This window comes from Equus caballus, chromosome 22, assembly GCF_041296265.1.
Source record: "Equus caballus isolate H_3958 breed thoroughbred chromosome 22, TB-T2T, whole genome shotgun sequence".
NCBI lineage: Eukaryota > Metazoa > Chordata > Mammalia > Perissodactyla > Equidae > Equus > Equus caballus.
Window position 1 is genome coordinate 20,936,909 of NC_091705.1, and position 22,858 is coordinate 20,959,766.

Genomic DNA, 22,858 nt, shown 5'->3' on the forward strand with positions numbered 1-22,858 from the left:
TGAGGAAGCAGGAGGACGGGGCTTAGAGAGAGTTGGGGTCCGCCCTTTACCGTGTGTGTGTAGGAGGTGTGGGTGGGGGCTGGGATTGCTGAAGAGAGCAGTCAGAAGTCAGGGTGTCAGATGATGTGGAGAGAGGCTGCCCCGTGTGGAGGGGACTTAAGAGACCTCTTAGGCCATGGGGAACAAGCAATATGCTGTTTTGACAGCAGTATTCTTTTTTTTAGTATCAGTTTTAATCTGTAGAAATTATTGTGGGTACTGATTTTATTATGTATGAACATTGGTTGAATCCACTGAATTTCTCCTGTCCTTTAGCAACCTCTTAAAATTTAAGTCATTATTGTTATGTACTCCCAAACGATTAAACACATGTTGAATCTCCCAAGGCTGCTTCCTATAATACAGATATTTTTGGATTTGGTTTAGAAGAAGGCCATTTAAAGATACAAGTGGGCTTACAGAGCAAATTAGCAACAAACAGAAACATGACATCTTTTTGAATGAAAACTCTCGACAGACTCACCGCTTGGATTTTCTTCCTCAGCTGGGCGTTAGCTCGGGAAAGGCTTTTGGAAACTGAGTTCAGGTAGTATATGGCCAGGCTGCAAGAGAAAAGCGTGTCTCCTGTGATTCTGCGATCTTGGAAAATGACAAGAGCTGGCCACCCAAGGAATCAAGGCAGGCTTCCTGGAATAGGTGTCAGGGCTTTTTGCCTCTGGGCGGGGTGGAGGGAAGTCCTACCATCCTATATTCTCCACTCAACGTGGAGAAGGTCCTGGACATCCCCGCTCTCTCTCTATTTTGTTGAACATGGAAATGACCTACACAAATTTCTAGCTCTCAAGGTGCTCAGGAAAGGTTGGCTAAAGGAATCTCTCTTCTGGGAAATCGGAAGAGCTGGCGAAGCAGCAGCCTTTCTTGTTTGCAGAAGAAGCTGCTTGTGGTTCCCAGGCACCTGCCATGTGCATCCCACCCCACATCTCACTGGTTTTGACAAAACCCCATGAAGTAGAAAGGATGACTCCCATCTTCACAGATCAGTATCCTGGAATTCAGAGAGGTTAAGTAATTTGCCCAAGGTCACCCCATCCGTTAGACTCATTGGAACCCACATTTGGAGCCAAAGCTCTCTCCACAGTCTTGAAGTGCTGAGAGAGGAGCGACAGGTGCTCGGTGCCTGCTCCCAGTTTGCCTGGAAACACAGCTCTGGATGCTCTGAAGCTCCCCTGCCCAGGGAGCACTGACGGGACTGTCTGTGCTGGGCTGCTGGTTTTCAGAGTCCTGGATGACTGGGTGTCCTTTGAGGCTGTAGCCTGGGCTTCCCTTTCTCAGGACCCAAGAGCCAGGGCTTTGACCTGGACTGCACCATCTGAGAAGAGGGAGGCCACAAAAGCCAGGGTGCCACCTGGATTGGGTGCTCTGCCAGCTCGTGGCCTGGGAGCTTTTTAGGTTCATCCTAATTGTCACTTTTCTCCGTGAATTTCAAGCCTCAGCTGCTCCAGCTTGGGTATTCTAAGTCTTCCCCTCAGGGCAGGGCCGCCCATAGCCACTTCAGTAGAGTCTGTGAGCTCTCTCCAACCTGAAAGCAGGAACCACATTGTCTTTGGGGCAGAGTGTGGGTCAGAGGCTGTCATATGAGCCTCCTGAAGAAAAGACTCAGAGGACTGTGGGTGGAAAGAAGGGAGGACAGGTGAAGGGACCAGTAGGTGTTTTGTAAGACCCCTACTCAGTGCCAGATCTTGCCCTTTCTCCTAATTAACAACCCGTTTATGACGGAGGAACTGGAGGTAGGGAGGATAAAATGCTCATGAGTGGCTATGTTCCTCCGGAGGCTGTTTCCGAATTTAGTGTTTTCCTTTGCTGCCTTCAAGGGTCAGGTTTGCTGTCTGGGTTCCACAATTTCCTCAGGAGGTAACAGGACAGTCAGGTGGTTCTATCACGTCAGCCCTCTCTCATGCCGGGACCAGAAGCAGAGGATGTTTGAAATCGAGGATGTAAGGAAATACATCTATTTTGGAGAGCAATTCAGAACTATCTAAAGAAGATTGAAGAAACCCATATCCATGACCCAGAGCTCCACTTCTAGAGGTCCATCTTAGAGAAATGCTCACATTTGTGCCAGGAGACGCAAACAAGGAGCACACTTGCAATGGCAAAAAAATGGAAACAACATAAACACCTCTATGCAGAGGAATGGATAAACTGTCGTTTAGTCATACAGTGCGACACAGTAGAGCCATTAAAATGTGTGCTCGTGTACCCACATGGGTAAATCTCCCAAACGTAATGTTGAGTGAGGAAAGCTACGTCGTGTGACTGCTGGGAGCTGGTGTACGAATGCCCCGGACCCCTCACCCTTGCGCGGGATAACTCAGAGGCACACTGTTTCCCAGAATTCCCCAGCAGGATTAAAGTCATCCCAGTGGTAATATGCACCTTCCTGTCCCTTCTCTGTCTCGCTTCCTTACTCCCCTCCCCAGTAAACTATTTGCATTTGAATTTTCGTCTCAGGATCTGCCTCTGGGAAATCCAGACTAAGGGCCAGGAAAGAAGGAACTGCCAAGGAGTCTACACTGCAAGGCGAGGCTTCACTGAGGCGGAGCCGTGGAGCCTGGCTAACTTACAACATCAGGAGGATGGCTGGAATGATCAGGCCTGGATTGGCGAGGAAAGCGAAGATCTTGCCCAGGAAGGTTGGGAAGTCGTTTTCAATTGTCTCTTGGATGACGTCATACATTCTGTTTTTCCCACTGGAAAGAGGAGAGGACACCTTGGCTTAGATCGTGCTGCCGAGCTCATGTGGCACACGCAACTGTGCCATTGCCCCCATGGTCCAAAGCTGCCACTCACTACTGCTTTCCTGGAAGAACCAGAGCTCTGCTCCAAAATGGACTGTGAGTAAAAATGCCCCACGAGGGGCTGCCATTTTGGCTGGAGCTTGTAGCTGGGTCAGCACCACAGCCTCTCAAACTACATGGGTCTCCTATGTCTGATATCTTCCTCAGTAAGATGGAAATGGGTTTCTCCTATACTCTCACTGGGAAGAATTGCCTGCGATGTAGCTATAAGACCAGCAAGGAGCTTCTTCTGGGCCCCCTGGCACAGAAATGGTTCTCCAGAGGCAGATGTGATGCACCTCCCATGGTGCCTCTCAAAAATAACTACAATTAATCTTCGGATTATAATTCAAGGAGATTGGATCGTCTGAGACAGGCTCCTGGACAGTTCACAACAGTAATTTTGATTTTCTTTGAATACCAAAGAACGGTTATGCAGACTGACTTCCACAAATGCCTGCCAGAGACTCCGGGCCGCTGCTGGCTTTCGGTTGATAGTTTTGGTGCCAAGAAGTTGACTTTGGGATTTGAAATTCCTGGTTCAAATTCCTGCTTCTCCATTTATTAGCTGTGGGACACCATGGACAATTTACCTAAATTTGCTTTCTATCTGCATTCATACCCTCGCTCTCCCCGCTAGAGCTGTACTGTCCAATGTGGCTATTAAAAGTAAAATAAAATTAGTTACATAAAATTAAAAATTGATTTTCTTAGTCACACATTCAAGTGTTCAATAGTCGTGTGACTAGCAGCTACTATATTTGAAGAGCAGATATGGAATTTTTCACCATATAGCAAGTTCGGTTGGACCCTGCTGCAGAGGTTTGATATCTTTGGGCAAGATACTGAAAATTTCTCTGCCCTAGTTTCCTTGTCTGTATAATATGGTACAATGATAACATAACATAATATGGTATTATAAGTATAATAATGGTATTTGTCTCAGAAGCTTGCTTAGAGGACATAGATATGAATTCATATAAAATGTTGAGTAGGGGTCTGTCAAATTTTAAGTTCCCTCCAAAATGTTGCAGCTAGAAGCTTCATTTTTCTCTTATGTAAAGTGTTGATCAGGGATTGACAAACAATGGCCATGGACTGAATTCGACTTGCTGCTTGTTTTTATATGGCCTCTGAGCTAAGAAGGTTTTTACATATTTAAATGATTAGAAAAATATCAAAAGAAGAATAATATTTCCTGACACATAAAAATTGAAGTATGGGGGCCGGTCCAGTGGCGCAGCGGTTAAGTTCGCGTGTTCCTCTTCAGTGGCCCAGGGTTCACCAGTTTGGATCCCAGGTGTGGACGTGGCACTGCTTGGCAAGCCATGCTGTGGCAGGCATCCCACATATAAAGTAGAGGAAGATGGGCACGGATGTTAGCTCAGGGCCAGGCTTCCCCAGCAAAAAGAGGAGGATTGGCCGCAGATGTTAGCTCAGGGCTAATCTTCCTCAAAAACAAAAATAATAATAATAAGGTTTGTACTTCATATTTCAATTTTTTTTTTTTTGAGGAAGATTAGCCCTGAGCTAACATCCGTGCCCATCTTCCTCTACTTTATAAGTGGGACGCCTGCCACAGCATGGCTTGCCAAACAATGCCAGGTCTACACCTAGGATCCAAATCGGTGAACCCTGGGCCGCCAAAGCAGAACGTGTGAACTTAACTGCTGTGCCACTGGGCTGGTCCCTGAAGTACAAACTTTAGTGTCCATAAATAAAATGTTATTGGGACACAGCCATGCTCCTTTATTTATGTATTGTCTATGGTTGATTTGTGCTGTAATGGCAGAGATGAGCAGTTATGTCAGAGACCATTTGTGGCCATCTCAGTGCTTAGCACTGTTGCAATAATGCAGTTATAATGTTACAGCATTTCAAGAGCCATGCGTATCACCCTATTATAACATTTAATTTCCTTTTTCATTACCAGTACATACCCATCATGTAAAAATAAGAACAGAAAAATGGACTTCAAATGTTATGCTTTTAAGTCACAGTCAAGTGTGGATTATTTTGTCATTGAATCATGATGGATTAGTTTCTGGTGCCTGCTGTAACAAATCACCACATTAGTGGCTTAAAACCATACAAACTTATTCTCTTACAGTTCTGGAGGCCAAAAGCTTGGATGGTTTCACTGAGCTGAAACCAGGGTGTTGGCAGGGCTGTGCTCCCTTCAGAGGAAGGCTCTGGGGGAGAACCTGGTTGCTTGTTTTCTTTTTTTCAGCTTATAGAGCTTTATTCTTTGAATTCCTTGGCTTGTGGCGCCTTCAGCCATCTTCAAAGCCAGCAGCATAGAATCTCCAAATCTTTCTCTATTTCCAAGGTCACATCACTTTCTGCTCTTCTGTAGTCAAATCTCCGTTGGCCTCCCTCTTATAAGGACACTCGTGATTTAGGGCCTACTTGGATAATCCAGGATAGTCTCCCATCCTAAGATTCTTAATCTAATCACACTGGCAAAGGCCCTTTTGCTTTATAAGGTAACATCTACAGGTTCCAGAGATTAGGATCTGGGTAACTTGTGGGCTATTATTTAGCCTACCACAGTCTGCTCTCTGGCCCCCAAAGATTCATATTCATCCTACCTGCAAAATATATTCACCCCTTCTCTACATCTCCAAAAGTCTTAATCCATTACAGCATCAACTCAAAGTCCAAAGTCTCATCTAAATATCATCAGCTCAAAAGTCACAAAACTCAGCATCTAAATAAGGTATAGATGAGACTCTGGGTATGATCCATCCTGGGGAAAAATTCCTCTCTATCTGTGGACCTATGAAACCATAATACAAGTTATTTACTCCCCAAATACAATTGTACGACAGCTTTAGGATAACAGTTACAGACATTCTAATTCCAAAATGGAAGGGAGAAAGGAATCATCAGTTCCTAGAAATTTTGAAATTTAATCAGCCAAACTTCATTAGGTTTCAAAGGCCTGAGAATAATCCTCTGGGCTCTTGGCTCCACCCTCTGTGCCGTCAGCTCTGCCCTTCAGCCCAGTACTCTGCCCTCAGAGTCATCCTTCCTTTTTCTTGAAGACTAGCACACGTTTCAACTGAGTAGACTTCATCAGCCTGTTTACTGACTGGAGAATTTTTGGAGTCCAATGGCTTTCCTTCATTTTGTCTTTTCTCTGTTCCTTTCAGTCCAAGCTGGCAGTGTTCCTACTGATATAACATTCTCAAAAACCTCGTGGGTCTTCCATGTATGTTATGGGAATTCAGTCCGTTAGACAAGCGGGTCCTACACAGATCTTTCATGAATAATCCTAGCTCTATTTCTGGCTTATGCTGAGATGGCTGAGAGGATCCATGAGTCACATGCTTAAAAGAGTCCTCTATGGGGCTGGCCCCGTGGCTTAGTGGTTAAGTTCAGTGTGCTCCACTTCAGTGGCCTGGGTTTGGTTCCCACGTGTGGACCTACACTGCTCGTCAGTGGCCATGCTGTGGTGGTAACCCACATACAAAATAGAGCAAGATTGGCACAGATGTTAGCTCAGGGCGAATTTTCCTTGGGGGAAAAAAATAAAAATCCTCTGTGTAAATGAATGTTCAGATCTTTTGATCCTTCAGAAGCACTAGCCAAAGGTTGTCCAGCCTTGGCTTTCTCATTAGAGCACATTTTCCTGACAGTGAATCTGTTTTAGTGTCTGGACAGGCTTTTGAAATCTAGATAGGCTAAGAAATTCCAAAATCATCAAGTCCTGGTTCCTTTTGCTTATTAGTTCTTTCCTCACTTTATCTCTTTCCTCTCACATTTTACTATGAACAGCAAGAAGAAATCAGGCTGTACCTTCAACACTTTGCTTAGAAATCTCCTCAGCTAAATATCCACGTTCATTGCTTACAAATTGAGCTTTCCACACAACTGTAGGGGAATTCAGTGATGCTTTCTCTCTCCATACAATAAGGATCCCCTTTCCTACAGTTTACAAAATCATGTTTCTTATTTACCAGTGGTGAGGTAATTAAATCGTGTTTGATTGCAGGAGCTGAAGAAATGTACCCAGAGAAAATAAACTTGTTTAAGACTTTTAGAATTTCCAGCAAGAACGGCTGCTTGAAGAGTTGAGGACACTGAGAGGAATATCCTATCAAAAACAAGGCAGACGATTTCAAGTGTTCTTCCTTGGCTCTTGATGAATCCATAGAAATTACTGAAACTGCTCAGTTGTTGTTTATTTGAGGAATTAATGCAAGTTCTAAGTGACTGAAGAATTAACTTCTATAAATATTCTATGTGGAACGAATATGGGTCAGAATATTTTCAAAGAAATTGATAAAATGCTAATTCAGTACAACCTGAAGTGGGACCTGCTATGATGCGCTACAACTGATACTGGTCCAAATATGTGTAGAGTAAGAAAAGGCTGAGCTGGACAGACTTACAAAGCTTTTGAAACATTAGGTGTTTACAGACTATGGTTAATCATTGTCTTATTCATCAGTAGGTGGTTTGCAGAAAATATTTGAATCTATCATGTGCAATGAAATCAATCGTGTCACTGGTGATCTTCATTCGTTCTCTTGACTTAATCATTTTCGTATCTGTACCTTTTTGTCAGAAACAGAAGCTGAACATCCTGACTTGACCTACTGCACAGTTCAACGGTTTAGCAGTAGTAAAGCTTTATGGTGATCTTTTTCCTTTGGTAGGAGATGTGTTGCCACGTCTGGTACAATGATGGACCAGCAGCAGAGGTGGCAAACTGGGGAGTACACTGATTTTTGATCATAGGCAACAATAACTTTGAACCCCCATTATGTGAAGTATTATCAACCCCCTAAAGAAAGAATTCCATTCTTCTCATTGTATTATAAAAAATTATACTCTATTATGATCATATTTTGAATTTTGTCAATAAAAACTTTGTGGGCATTAGTTTCTTTCTTGTTATATAAATATCTACATAATATTCTTGATTTTGCCTCTTGATCTGCAAAGCCTGAGATATTTACTATCAGGCTCTTTACGAAAAGAGTCGGTTGACCCTTGGTGTAGATAATGCCTCCTACCTTGTAGGATTATTATAAGGATTAAACGGGTGCCTCATGCGATGCCTGGCACAAACCAGGAACTCAAAACACCCTGGCTACCCCCTCGTTACCACCACTGTCCCTCTTCGCTGAAAAGTGTGTGGGATTCTCAGGGTCCTTGGCACCTTTCTTCCTCCTTCCCTACCTCATTCTGGCCAGTTATGAGGACTGTTGATAGAATTTCAACAAAGGCAGGAAGAGAAGAGAAAGGAAGTTCAAATCAGCTCCTATCCTCCTCAGAAGTAAAAACATTAGAGAGATTTGGGCCACGAATACAGACTGAAGTGAATCTGGGGATTTATTGGCAGCTATAATCTTCTGCTTCTCTCCTGTGAGTTATATTGAGGGACTGGAATCTGCAGTGCTTCCCTATATTCTGTTTCTTGGGATAGCTCTTCCTCTTCCCTCAAAAATGAATGAATGAATCAATAAGGAATTTGAAATAGACGTGAGTGCTCTCTCCTACCACTCATAAAAGCGATCAGTATGCCCTGGTGCGCTGAATGCAATAAAAGACTTCTCTAAGTTGGCTCCAGAAGTCTAGCTGGTTCTTGGTTCACTGGCCACAGGAAAAGCCTGAGCCCATGGTCAAGCACCAATCTCTCTCCCAGCCTTACCCTTCCAGGACCTAGGCAGGAGACAGTGGCTCTGTATCTCTGGCTACGTGCAGACCTGCATACCTATAGCTTCTGTCTGGGAGGACACACAGGTGAAATGCTGGCCAACGTCCACAGATTTGTTCTGTGCATTGGTATAGTATTTTTGTTCTTTAAAACCCTTGAATTACTTGCTGTAATAAAAATATTAGGGGGTTTCAAATAAAAGTTCAGATTTCTATGAAGATCTGGTAATACTGGGTCCATGTTCCTCATGGTAACAATTGGCTGGAGGTGAGAACCAGCTACTCCCAATTTGGGCAGGGTTCAGGCTTAACAAACGCGTATATCTGCCTCACTAGCACACTCCTCTAAGTGCTTTATGAATCCTCATAACAACCCTGTGATGTAGGTACTACCATTATTTCCATCTTACAGGCAATGAACCTGTGGCGCAGGGAGCTAAGTAACTGCTCCAGATGACCCAGCTGGCAAATGACAGAGCTGGCTCTAGAGTCTATGCTCTAAGTCAGAGAGTACGCTAACTTTTTCTGAAAAGGGCTGGATTTTAGATTTTGTGGGCCAGATGTTCTCTGTTACAACTACTCATTTCTGCTGTTGTGTTGTGAAAGCAACTACAGATTATATGTAAGCAAATGGATGTGGCTGTGTTCCAATAATACTTTATTTACAAAAACAGGTGGTGGTCTGGATTTGGTCCAGGGGCTGTAGTTTACCGACCCGTGCTTTTAACTCCATGCTCACCTGTAATGCTCACCTCCTTCATTTATGCTGCCTGCCTGGCCCCTATAGGCATTTGATCCGGTCCAAACCCAAGTCCCTCCCTGTAAAGGTGAATTTCTGTGAGGTGAAGGGTGTAGTTGGAGCATTGACCATAAACCAGGTGTTCTCTTCTAGACAGTGGATATAAAGCAGTGAGAAAGAAAGCAAAAGTCACACCCTCATGGAGCTTATGTCCTAGTGAGGGATACAGGCAACAAACAGGATAAATAAGCAAGAGGAATGGCGTGCTAGATGGTGATAAGGTGATATGATAAAAGGAAACAATAAGAAGTATGTGTGTGTGTGTGTGTGTGTGTGTGACATTTTAGTTAGGGTATCCAGGGAAGGCCTCACTGAGAAGATGGTCTTTGAGAAAAGACCTGAAGAAAGTGAGAGGACAGCTGTGAAAGTATCTGAGGGATGAAGTTTCCAGCCATTGGCAGGTTTTGATCAGAAGAGTGACAGGACGGAGGTGGAGCCATCTTCCTTCTGAGTTCCATTTTCAGGTCCCTCCCCCTGCTCTCTGGGTATGGGCTGTCAGGGCCTTTCAGAGAAGCAGAGGAGGCAAGGGTGGGGTTGATGGCGAGGGCCAGGCACGGCACAGGCCCAGTCACTCGCCTCCTGCCTGGGACAGGTGGGCAGCCTGAGCAAAGGGGCACTGGCATTTGTACCCAGGGCCTGGCCCTCCAAACCTTGCTCAGGAGGAAGCCAAGCGAAGCTTCTTCCATGTGGCTCTCCCTGCAGCCTGGCACCCCAGGCCTTCTACAGCTCAGCACTGTCTTCTACTCTAGACCTAGCCCCCCTTTCCTTCTGTCTGAACCCCTGTTCAGCCAGACCACACCCTGCTGTGAGCACTCCTGGTAATGTCTGTCTCCTCTGAGCTTTCTCCGCACTCACTGTGGGGCACCAACCACAGGGCTTTATTTACATAAGTCTCTTATAAAGTCCCTGAGAAGTACCACATCAGCAGTTCCCAAAGTGTGCTAATCTGCGTTGGTAGGCAGGGCTGGGCCTAGAGTGAGGCGGGTGGGGCCCAGGGGTGCAGAGTACTGCTGGGGTGCTCACTCTTAGGGTCCTGCATGTGCAAGATTGGGGCCTCACTCACCTCACCCTACTCCCAGCCCTGAATGGGTGTCACATGAAGACAGGGTCAATAAGGATGGAAACACTGGCTTGCACACGTTATCTTATTGCACAATTCTTCTGAGCCTTTAATAAAGAAGTGTGCATCGAGCATTTCTAAGCAAGAAGGTAGCAGATAACAGGGGCAGCATGTTCCAAACTTCTTGAACGACAGAACCTCTTTTCATGGAGTAGAGAGAGGGCTTTGTTTTCAGAGGGTCTCACGTTTGGAAAGAGAGCAGTAGATCCCATTATTTCTCAGTCTACCTCCTTATATAGTTATTTATCTCTTTATACAATGTCTGGTCTCCTAAACTAATCTGACTTATACCCTGAACCCCGAGTGCTGGCAAATGCTCCACAGAGCAAGGGGGCCCAGTGAAAGCTCTCAGTAGCTGCTTCACATTTGAATGGCACTTGTAGATGTACCGTCATTTCATCTTCTCCTGTTACTCATATCCCCCATTACTTATCCTGTGGTAAGGTAATCCAGGGCAGTAGATTATTCATATGTTAAAAGCTTAGAGGTATGCTGTCCAATAGGGTAGCCATTAGCCATGTGTGGTTATTTAAATTAAAATTAATTAAAATTAAATAAGATTAGAAATTCAGTTTCTTGCTCCTCATTTCAAGAGCTCAATAGCCACATGTGGCTGGTGGCTACCATATTGGATTGCACAGACATAGAACATTTCCATCCTTGCAGATAGCTCTATTGAACAGCACTGATGATTTGCCCAAAGCTTTGTGGCCTTTTGAAGGCTGACATGAAACCAGACCTGGCATTCTAGCCAGTGCTCTCTGAGCAGATTGCCCTGGCAGAGGAGCTGCTCCCATGCAACCAAGACTGTGCACCTGAATGGCCCGCAATCAAAGGAGGGTGGGAGGGACATGATGGTGTAGGCCACGGGCAGGAGGCTGAGGAAGAGCACCAGCAGCAGGAGGCCCATGTAGAAGTTGTTGGATCTGGAGGCTTTGAACACGCGTTCGTGGGGGACATTGCTGCTCATCACTGCCCAGCACTGGAAGTACATGGAGGTCAGCAGGCGCAGCACGTTGATGCCCACCAGACCCGGGGCATAGAAGGAACCCATCCTGGAAGGGCAGAAAATGCACACCTGGTTGGCCCAGCAGCAGGAGAGGCCAGGGAAGAATGACAGAAGGAAATGGGATTGATGGGTTAGGGGCATGAGGCCTTGCTGCTTTCTCTGCAGGTCCAAGGGAGGGGGCCTCCCATCTAACCGGGACATTTATCACCAGCCATCGGCGTCCATTCCTCAGGAGAGGGAGACATTCTGAGCATTACTGGCTCACCACTAGGCATCTAGCAAATTACACGGCCTCCCGTCTGTTTCTCCACGGTCTCTCTAACACAGCATTGCTGCTCAGAAAAGTATCTGAAGTCCTTACATTAGGAGAATTGGGCGTTGGCTTTGGCGAGCCCTTGGCATCTTGAAAGTCCTTGGCTCAAGTTGTGCAGCTTTTTCTAACTCCCTTCTCAGAGGAGGAAGTTCCTTAGTTCATTTACCTCCTTCCTCTCTCCTTCCATTTTCTCCCTCCTTCCTTCTTTCTTGCCTTTCCTTTTCTCCTCCCTCTCTTCCTTCCTTCTCCTCCTTTCTTCCCTCCCCACTTTTTCTTTTCTTCTTTTTTCCTTCTCTCCTCCCTGTTCCTTCTTTTTTTCCTTCTCTGCCTACCTCCTTCTCTCTCTAAGTCCATGGTAGCACGTGGATGGGCCAAACACTGCCCTGGTTCTCATCTAGCTCTGCCTTCCAATTTTTATGTTAAAGAAGGTGGCTCAGAGAGGCCAGAGGGTTTGTCCAGCCTCTCCCCAGTTAGTTGAGGGGTAAAGCCTGGGATTCCAGTTTTTTGACTCCCCGAATGAGGTAATCCCCAGAAGAAAGGGATGACTCACCAGATCATTCCTTGGTTGAAGATCAAACCAAGCACGTTGCCACTAATATCAAATTCAGCATATGAGGGCTGCAGGGAGGGAGGGAGGAAGGGAGGGAGGGAGAGAGAGAGAGAGCTGTTTGGTGGGATCAGCCAGACCCCATTACCATTACCAGCCAACTGGCCAAGCCAGGGCTACTCCACCCCAAAGACCCTGCTGTGGCGACCAGAAAGGAATCTTAGATTAAGGGTTCTATTTCTTTAACACGTTTTCAACTTTTAAAGAAAAGTTTTGAAGTTCTCAAAGTTGAAACTTTTTTCAATTAAAAAAGTGAGAATTTTTACCTTTTAGGGCCTGACAGTGTATTCTTGGGAGGACCCCGGCCCCTAAGAGAACATTTTATCAATCCTCTAATCAGGAATGGACCTTGACATTATAATCAAGGAGTGACTCTATAAATCATGAAAAGCAAATAATTAAATGAGAATCACATGAAAAGGAAGCTTTAAAAACAAACAAACAAGTAAATAAATCACTCCTCCAATTTTCTGTTCTCTTTCTCGTCTTCCTCTAGCCTGAGAGCAGTTCATGGAAAAGAAAGAGCTCAGCCAGGTTCGTGTTATCAGAGTTTTGGAGATCTGTCAAATATTTGAAGGAAGAGAGTTTGTGAGCACAGGTGAGCTGGGGGCCCTAATGAAGTGTGCTTAAACCAACTTCCCAATTTGTCTTCCAGAAATGAAGACAGAGTGACAGGAATGAGAGGGAGGAATGAGAAATTAGAAGAGAAAGAAAGGAAGGTGGGGCAAGCAGGGATCAAAGGAGGAAACACACATAATCCAATTACATGAGGGTTAAATCCTGGGAATTTAAAACTTAACATTTTAAAATATTTTTAAAAATGTTTTGTCTGCTGGGTTTTGTGTCTCGCTTAGAAAAATCTTCCTCACTCCAAGATTATAAGTTTATATACACTTTCTTTTAGGAATTTATGATTTCATTTTTTGATGTTTAAAACTTTGATTCACCTACAATTTATTTATGTATTCATTTATTTATTTAGGTGAGGAAGAGTCACCCTGAGCTAACATCTGTTGCCAATCTTCCTCTATTGTATATGTGGGCTGCCACCACAGCACAGCAGCCAATGAGCGGTGTAGGTCTGCACCTGGGAATGAACCCAGGCCGCCTAAACAAAGTGCGCCAAACTTAACCACTGGGCCACGGGGCTAGCCCTCACCTACAATTTATTTACTTAGGTGAAATGAGTGCGAGATATAGTTCCCCCTCCAACAGTTAACCAGTTGTCTCAACCACTTGTTATATAATCCTCCTTTTTCCCTCTGGTTTGAAAGACTTCCTTTATCATAAACCAAATTTCCCTGTAGATTGTACCGATTTCTGGAATTTTCAGTCTGTTCCATTGATAAGTTTGTCTCTTCCCTAGTACCAGTGTTAGTTGTTATAGTTTCATAATATGTTTTAATATAAAAGTAGGTCTAGTCCCTTTCATTTTGCTGTCTTAAAAATCTTCCTGGCTATTTCCACATGCTTATTTTTTAAATGAACTTTCGTGTTATTTTGAGATCTTGCTGAACTTATAAATTAATTTGAGGGCAATGACATCTTGGCAATGTGGTGTCTTCCTATTAAAGATGCCATCCTCTTTGAGCACCAGCTTCTGGCATCCTTGTTCTCAGATAAGATTATAAAGTTCTCCTTGCTGCTGGGGAGGAGTTGAGTAGGCTTTTGTGTAAAACTGTGCCTGATGACTAAAAGAAAAAAATACGGGACCAGCCCCATGTCTTAGTGGTTAAGTTTGGCGTGCTCCACTTTGGCAGCCCAGGTTTGGTTGCCCGGCCCAGACCTACACCACTCATCGGCAGCCATGCTGTGGTGGCAACCCAAGCACAAAATAGAGGAAGATTGGCACAGATGTTGGCTCAGGGCGAATCTTCCTTAAGCAAAAAGAGGAAGATTGGCAACAGATGTTAGCTCAGGGCGAATCTTCCTCAGAAATAAAAAAGAAAAGAAAAAAATCCAACAGAAACTTGTAGTGGGGCCCTTACCTGGGCCACGATGTGGACGACACAGTAAACAAGGCATAGAGACTAGTTAAGGGGGGGGGTCTCCTCTCACCAACACACCAGTGACTACTGGGTGAGTGAGTGAGGTGTTGTGGGAGAGACACACACAGGACAGATGAGGCCAGAGGTTCTGCCAGATCATAGATGGCAACAACAGAGAGGAAATGACACACGTTTAGAATGAGCACTTTCTCACGTAGGTGGGGAAGAGGAGCATCCCAGGTGGAGGGAATAAGAGTCACAGAGTTTTCTCGAAGCCTAATGCAGAAGGCGGCACCAATGGGTACTGTGTTCTTGGTGCGTTCCAGGACTTTCTGAAACATTCACATCCACATCTGCCCTCCCCCACTCTAGGATTTCCTTAGCGTCTCAGAAACTAAATACTACCATTTCCCCTTATCCACGTTCACTATTGTTCCTGTAGCTTGCACAGTATGGACTTCCAAGTCTAGTGTTTCTTGCCTTCCCTAACAAGAGTTGATGCTGCTTCGGCATTTCTCTACCCAACCATCTGCTCAGCACTGAAGAGTGTGGTCCACGTTTCCCAAGGCCAAATGGCTCCATTTCTCAGATAAGAAAGTCACATTGTTAATTACTTTGGGAAAAAGCAGTTTCCTCTAAGAAGGCATAGAGGACCCTTAAAGGAAATACAGATGAAATACTTCACTACTTCACAGAGTGGAGACTGGCATTAAGTATCTAAAGAAATGCACAAGAATACATCTGACTATGTCAAAGGGGATGGTTGAAATGCCCTGCTGTGGAATATCTGTGAAATGGTGACCTACAAATCCAGCCTCCAGGTCCCAGCACCAGCAGTAGTTCATGAACCGGACAAAACAAGCCCGCAGGAAGTCCCCCACCAGGATGGTGATGTACGTTACCAGCATGTCGGACACCGTCAGCCTCATGAATTCCTGCAAGGAGGAACACAGGAAAAGGGGGGGGTCAGGATTTGACCTTGTCCTCTTCTCCCAGCTGATTGCTGCCATGCAAATTCTCCCCCACCCACCTGAATTCTTCTCTGTGACCTTCTGATTCTTGGTGGCAGAGAAAGGACCCCAGGCTTTGGAAAATGCTTAATTTAGGTCCCAGCTCCACAGTTTACTAATTGTATTGCTTTGGAATAATCTCTGAACCTCTCGAAGCTGATAATGATATTAACTTTGCAGGGTTATTGGGAAGCTCAGTGATTATGTGTGCAAATTGCCTGGCACATTGGCAATGCCTAGTGCTTGGTAGTTATCAGCACTATTGCACAGATATAGGGTCTGAAGGCTTACTTCTTGCTTCCCCCACCTGCTCTGAAGCGCCCGCTGCCCCAGCTAAGACTGAATCTGATCATCGCCTCTGGGGATGACAGCCAGCTTTCTTCACCTCCTGCTAATTGGATTTTTTTTTGGCATATAGAGAAAATAATGCAGATTTTTCACAGAGGCACATAGCAGAAGAGTCAAAAGCAAAGGAACGAAGCTTTCTCTGCTTTGTAGAGTACAAATCATTTCTTAAATTTCTTTTGAAAAATTGGAAAGATCTGCCAGACATCATCACAACCTTTAAGACATCTAATAGACCTGGAGGTCCTGGGGGGCACAGGGTCTACTTTACTCGTTTTTATGTCCTCCAAGATGGCTGATAAATGTTCGCTGGGTGAACAGCTGATGAGTTTTGGGGATTATTCTTCAATAAGAATTCAGGTTAATGCTCCTAAGTAAAAGACAAATCAACATGTATGAGGTCTCCACTTCTGTGCAAAGTGATGCTCTGGAGCCTAGGGTGGAGGTGGTGGAGGATATAGGTGAGAGGACATAACGCCTCAAATTCATCATTACCAACAAACTCAGAAAGAAACAAGCTTTAATCAGTGATGGGAACAGTGGTGGGCATTCAGGGAGGAGGGCAAGAGGGATGACGTCAAAGGATGTGAGACAGGAAATGCAAAATTCTACAGCAGAATATTCCAAAGGAATCCTGTAGGTAAAAAACTCTCTTCTGCCTTCTAAAGGAGGTGGGTTTTATTGACTTGAGGAATCTTTGTTATACACTGTAATGGGTTTAGAATTGCAGGAACTGGGGAAGCTGAATTGCTCTGCACATTAAAGATGAGGAGGATTTGTAGAGTATGGGAGAATCTGGGCTGGAGGAGACAAGTAATGATGAGCCTGAGCCCTCCCTGAAGGGCCTGGGGAGAAAAGGGCCCCAGGATCCATGGGAAAGAGCAGGGAAAATATCTGCTGGGGGACTTGTCGGCAGTGTTCAATGGCGTGTGTGATGTAATCCCCTCCTCTGCAGTACTTCATCACCCTCAGTTAACAACACTGTTGTCTAATGCCCTAGGTGAGCGGATTCTTCAGGGGACCCACGTAAAAGTAACAAACTCTGCGTCTCAGTGGGGTGGCAGAGGAATAGAAATGCCGTGAAAAGAGTTGGAGTTGAGGAAGAGAAGGCACTTGATCCCTGTGTTACCCATGAATGCTTCAAGTTCCTGCCTGGGAAGGCAAAGAAGACTAGGCTTTGAAGTCCACACTGTGCAAGCCACAGGAACCATGTGAAAGTGGATAAGGGAAATGGTAGTTGTTAATTTTTGAGACTCTAATGAAAACCATTAATTCTCTTTATAGAAAAATGCACAAATGCATATACATGCAAAATCCTTCATCCAATTTTTGAAGTATTTATTCATGATTTCCAGGTGGAGAACCTTAGGTTTTCAGTGAAATCTGCAGTAAAATTCTAAATAAATCCAGTGGTATTAGATTAATGAATGGAGCATAGAGAAAAACATGTGGGACGTTAAAAAAAAAAAAAAAAAAAGGAAAGTAAAAAGGTGGAACTATCCTAAGAAATACTGGATGGACATTTCAGTGGCTTAAAAATGGAAACATCAAGGAAGGAATAACAAAGAGCTGAGAATAGGGATCGTGTTTTCAGGAGAGCATAACTACTCACAATGCCCACGGCGGTCTCCCAGCACAAACCCCGGGGCACATCTGCAGGGTGCAGGGGCGGCCGGGGGACACTCTCATTCCAACCTGAGGAGTTGTAATAGTTAAACAGGGTCCAATGTGTGAGGTTCTTTATTGTCTCTTCATTAGAAAGCTAGAATGGAAGATAGAGACGTGGGGTTAGAAGGAGCCAGGCACAGTCCAACCATTTCCACAGGAACAACAATTAAAGCCAGCATTTGCTATCACTCCACCACCTAGCCTCTGCCCTACCCCTCAACAGAGTCTCTGCAGAAATGCTCTCCCCAGCCTTTCAATCTGTATGGGAGAAGGGGGCAGCTGGTTGAAGTCATTGGGTCTTTTCCATGAATTTGTCTTCTCTAAGGTATTCTGTTCATCCATCCATCTATCCATCCATCCATCCAATCACTCGTTCTTCTTTTGAGAATAACTTATTCAGGGTCAATCCGGAGCAAATAGGGCAGCAGTGATATAAGACTGAACAAGAGAGATGGGGCTTTCCTCAGAAAGTTCACAGTCTAGTGAGCGACAGAGATGAGCAGAGACAGTCACAGAACAGAGTGATAAGAGTTGTGGGAAATGCTCCCTGGGACGGAGGAATATCCACATCAAACAGTGGGGGCCATGGAAGACTCCCTGGAGGCAGTGACCCCTGAGCCAAAACCTCAGGGAGGATTAGCCAACTAGTCAAAAATGGAAGAAGGATGGAGAGAGAGGGAGGAGAGGATTTTGCCCCGTGGAGAAAATGTGAGGCTCAGGAAGGGTGAAACAGTCTGCTGCAGCGGGAGGGAAGCTAGAGGTGAGAGTGGAAGGGTAGGGCAGGGCCAGATCCAGTCACTTCCATGCTTGGAACCTTCCAATAGCTTCCTGTTAACTTCGGGGAAAAGTCCATGCTGCTCAATAATGAGGAGGGAGGGATGGAGGAGAAGCATCATCTAGCCCTGCCCCTAGTCTCAGTTTTCATTTCTTCTCCTCCACTCCATTGTTCAGCCATCCTGAGTTCCCTGTTTGCACCAGCTGTTCCCTCTGCTTTTCCCAATGTCTGCCAAGATTCCCCAGGGGGGTTCTGGAGCCCCTCCTACGCACTGCCATGCTGCCCTGGGTTTGCACCCATTGAAGCATATCCTGCAGCATGCTGTAATGAATGAGCTGTCTCCTAGCCTAGAGCGTGAACACCCTTGGAAAAAGACACAAGACACCTTGTGTCTTGTTCTCTGCTGTACCCCCAGGGCCTGACATAGTGAGTGCTCCATAACCGACCGGTGAGCAGTGACGAAGGTTAAGTTAACCATGACGTATCACCTCGACGGACATTCACCCGGCTGGTAAACATTTATGGCAGCTACGAAACAATATGGGAAAGGCTGCAGATAATATACTAAGGGTACCAAATGACAAGTACAGGATGTGAAAAAGACAACCTAAGAAAAGGACGGTGAAAAACTGCAGCAAAATGTTAACAATGGTTGTTTCGGGGTCATAGGATTCTGGGGATTTTTTTTCATTTTACTTTTTTGAACTTTCCAAAAATTCTTTAATATAAATTACATATAAGGAAATTATTATATTTTTAAAAGGGAAATTGGGTGGGCACCAGGGACTGGGGGGAGCTTGTGGTCTTTACCTTGAGGTGGACATCATCCATCAGGGCCAAGAGAAACGTGTAGAGGTTCCCCAGGAAGAGTGCAAAGATGCGTCCCAGCTGCCACTTCAGGCCAATGCGCGGGTGGTAATTCTCCAGGGCAGCAATGGTTTCGAACAGAGGGGGACAAAACATCCCAAGCAGGGACATCACGATCTCTACCTGAGAAATCAGGAAAGCCTGCATTCCTTGCGTCATCATTATCACTTGCTGGGCCACCATCCCCGTACCCTCAGGGCTAGGCATCTCCATCTGCCTGCTGCCTCCTCCCCTGCCCCTGGAGATGCCCTGGGGTCTCACAACTTGCTGTGTGACCCTAGCCAAGGCACCAGCATGCCCTGAACAGTCAACCTATGTCCCACGCATCATAATTGCTCTGCGACTGGTTGCTATCACGATTTTTGTTATTAGTATTGGCAAAAATAGCAAAGTTTCTTTGAGAAGCAAGTGAATTAACACATGGGACAGTGCTTTCTGTTCTATAACAGTTGTGAGCCAGGTAGGAGTCACAGTGATAGCCCTTATCTCAGGAGCACGGAGGACAGGAAGGTCAGATCGCAGAAGGGAACCAACAGCAGAGGGATGTGGTTAAGAGGGTGGCATTTGGAGTCAGCTGTCTGGGTTTGAGTCCCAGCTCTATCACTTGCTGGTTTTGTAACTTAGGAAAGTTATATGACTTCTCTGAGCTTCATATTTCTCCATGTATAAAACGGTGATGACAGTCCTTATTGTGAGAGTCAGAAGAGATAATGGATGTAAATCTACTAGCCCAGAGCCTGGTAAGTGGTAAGCACTCAATTTTCGTTCTGATTTTAGGAGAAGCCTGATTCGTTTAACTGAACCTGATCAAAAGAGAACATTCTCTCTGCAACTAAACTGATCACCCCCATGGAGAGTCAATTCTTGAACTGCTGACCAAATTGTAGGTTGGTCAACACTTCTGGTCCTGACTCTCCCACACTCTCTCGCATTGACCATTGGCATGGCTTCTTATCACCTTCACACCCCCGCCCCTGCTCCTGCCGTTCTTCCCACCTCCAGAGCCATCACTGCCCCACATCCACCATTGCCCTTTTCTTTTACACGTTCGTCCAATGCTCAGCCTAATTCCTACCTTTGCCACAAAACCTTCCTGTCCCTCCAGCTCACATGGACTTTTCCACCTGCAACACATCTGTAACTCAAAACATTTTATTTGACCACCTTATTCTTGCCTACTCGTTTGTGTTTTGGTTTATTTTTGTAAAATCTGCTTCCTAGGGAAACTGCAATCCGCTTAAGGGCAGAATCCATCCTGGGCATCTTTTGTATCCCTCTCACAGCTTAGTGATCTGATGTTTTAGATGAGTTAATTGTAAAAAGCATGCAGCTTGTTAAAAATCCATCCTGATTATTATTGCCTTTAAACTGTAGCTTTAATTCATTTATATTTATTGTAATCACTGATATATTTAGATTTAAATCTATCTGATTTGTGCTTTATATTTGTCCTACTAGTTTCATATATCTTTTTCTGTCCTCTCTTGCTTTGTGGAGGAGATAGATTTTTTCTTATTATTTAATTTATTTAGCTTATGATTCACTTGGTCACTATTTTTTTCTGGGCTTAGCCAGGTGGTTCTTCTGTTGGTCTCACCTGGATTCATTCATGAATCTATGGGCAACTGATGGTTGATGGCTTCATTCACATGTCTGGTTGACTAGCTATCACCTAGAGTGTTGAGATAAGTGAGCCACGTGTTTCTCATCATTGAGCAGACCAGCCCGGGATTGTTCACATGGTGGAAGTCTCAGGGTTCCCAAGGCACAAGTCCTGATAACACAAGCACTTTTCAAGTCTGCTTGTATCACAGTTGCTACTGTCCCATTGGCAAAGCAAGTCACATGTCCCAGTCCAGCTGGATTCAAGGAACAGGGGAACAGATTCCACCTCTTCATAGGAGGAGCTAGAAAATCACGTTGCAAAGAAATGCGCATACAAGGATGGGAAGAATTTGTAGCCATTTTTGTCAACTACCACAAATGTCAAATTCCCCAAAGAGATTTATGGATTCAGTATAATCACGATAAAACTGTAACATGTTTTACTGTGGATCTCAATGAGAGAATTCCCTTTACTAGATATCAGACATACTGCAAAGCCATAGTTTATCAGTGTGTTATTAGTGCAGGAACAAATAGACCAATGGAATAGAAAAGAGAGCCCAGAATCACACCCACACAATAATAGACGCTTGATTTGTGATATATGGCACTGTAGAGCTGTGAAGAAAGGGTCACCTTTTTAATAATTGGTGTTAAGACAACTGGCTATTCAGTTGACTGACATGCTAATTAAATCCAGCTTTATCCAGCTACAGAAGCCAAGTGACAAGCAACTCTTTGTTCAAGATGTTCATACTACTTGACTGGAAAGGGATGTAATTTCACTTTTTAAAACGAGTCCTATAATCCAGACTTTCAGTAATTCAGCTACATGGCATAGGAAACCAGTATAATTTCAGTATTTGCCCACCACATTCACTTCAGCAGAGATGCCCTCCTTACCTCATTCCTTTCATACCAGCTGATATTCTGCCTTTTGGAGAATTCCTGGGATCGCTTCACCACAAAGTAAATGAGGTACCCGCTCCCACACAAACAGCAGATGATGAGAAAGTTGGCCAGGACACGGAGAAATCTCGTCAGGTGGATATTTTCTTCTTTGTTACTCTCTTGTTCATCCACTATTGATTCCTTGATGTGTGAAAATGAGAAGTGAATAATGACAGGGCACGAACCAACAGGAACCACTGTTACTGGGCTCCTGAGATTACTACTTTCTATATTTCCACAAACGGAATAATCCAGAGCGGGTGATGTAAGGCAGTGTTGCCCTGGGGAGAATTAGTTTTCTCCTTAAGAAAATGTATTTTGTTGTTGCTGTTTCTTTGGTACATGTAACGACAAAAGCTCCGGTTTATTGAATCCTTACTGTGTGCCAGATGTGGTGCTGAACACCTGCCATGCATTATCCCTCTTAATCCCAACAACAAACCAATAGCGTAGTTACTATTATTACTCACATTATAGACAGCTAGGCCCAGAGAAATTTCAGTAACTGATTTGGATTGTTTTAAATTTATAGATCAGGGGCCGGTCCCGTGGCCAAGTGGTTAAGTTCACGCACTCTGCTTCGACAGCCCGGGGTTTTGCCAGTTTGGATGCTGGGCACAGACATGGCACCGCTCATCAAGCCATTCAGAGGCAGCATCCCACACAGCAGAACTAGAAGGACCAACAACTAGAATATACAACTATGTACTGGGGGGGCTTTGGGGAGAGGGAGGGAGAAGGAAAAAAAAGAAGATTGGCAACAGATGTTAGCTCAGGTGCCAATCTTTAGAAAAAAAAGAAAAAAATTTACAGATCAAATAGATTAAAATTGAATCTTAACAATATTGAGTCTTCTAACCCAGGGGCTGGCAAACTTTGTCTATAAAAAGCCAGACAGATAGTAAATCTTTTCAGCTTTGCATGCTATGTGGTCTCTCTCACAACTACTCAACTGTGCCTCTGTGGCATGAAAGAAAGCGCAGAGAACATATAAATAAATGGGCATGGCTTTGTTTCAACAAAATCTTATTTACAAAAATAGGCAGCTGGCTGGATTTGGACCCTGGGCCTGAGTTTGCTGACCCCTGTTCTAATCCATGAGTATGGTATATCTCTCCATTTATTTAGAGTTTCTTAATTTCTTTCAGCAATGTTTTGTACTTTTTGGTACAGCAGTCTTGCACTTTTTTATTTTGGCTAAATCTATGCCCAAAAATATTTTGTAATTTACATAACTTTATTGTAAATGGAATTAAAAATTTATTTTCTAATTGCTCGCTGCTAGTACATAAAAATA

The 22,858-nt window shown here is 44.5% G+C and overlaps 1 protein-coding gene across 1 annotated transcript in view; it reads right to left on the reverse strand.

The window, feature by feature from the left end:
• TMC2 (transmembrane channel like 2) overlaps positions 1 to 22,858 on the reverse strand; it is a 73,040-nt gene that overhangs the window by 3,642 nt on the left and 46,540 nt on the right. Inside the window, exons 11-18 of the mRNA XM_070247798.1 lie at positions 21,514 to 21,702; positions 18,949 to 19,128; positions 17,308 to 17,457; positions 15,147 to 15,275; positions 12,296 to 12,363; positions 11,239 to 11,478; positions 2,625 to 2,750; positions 524 to 602 (exon numbers count right to left, since the gene is read on the reverse strand). Of these exons, the coding sequence (XP_070103899.1) occupies positions 524 to 602; positions 2,625 to 2,750; positions 11,239 to 11,478; positions 12,296 to 12,363; positions 15,147 to 15,275; positions 17,308 to 17,457; positions 18,949 to 19,128; positions 21,514 to 21,702 (1,161 nt within the window). The remainder of the gene's footprint in view (positions 1 to 523; positions 603 to 2,624; positions 2,751 to 11,238; positions 11,479 to 12,295; positions 12,364 to 15,146; positions 15,276 to 17,307; positions 17,458 to 18,948; positions 19,129 to 21,513; positions 21,703 to 22,858) is intronic.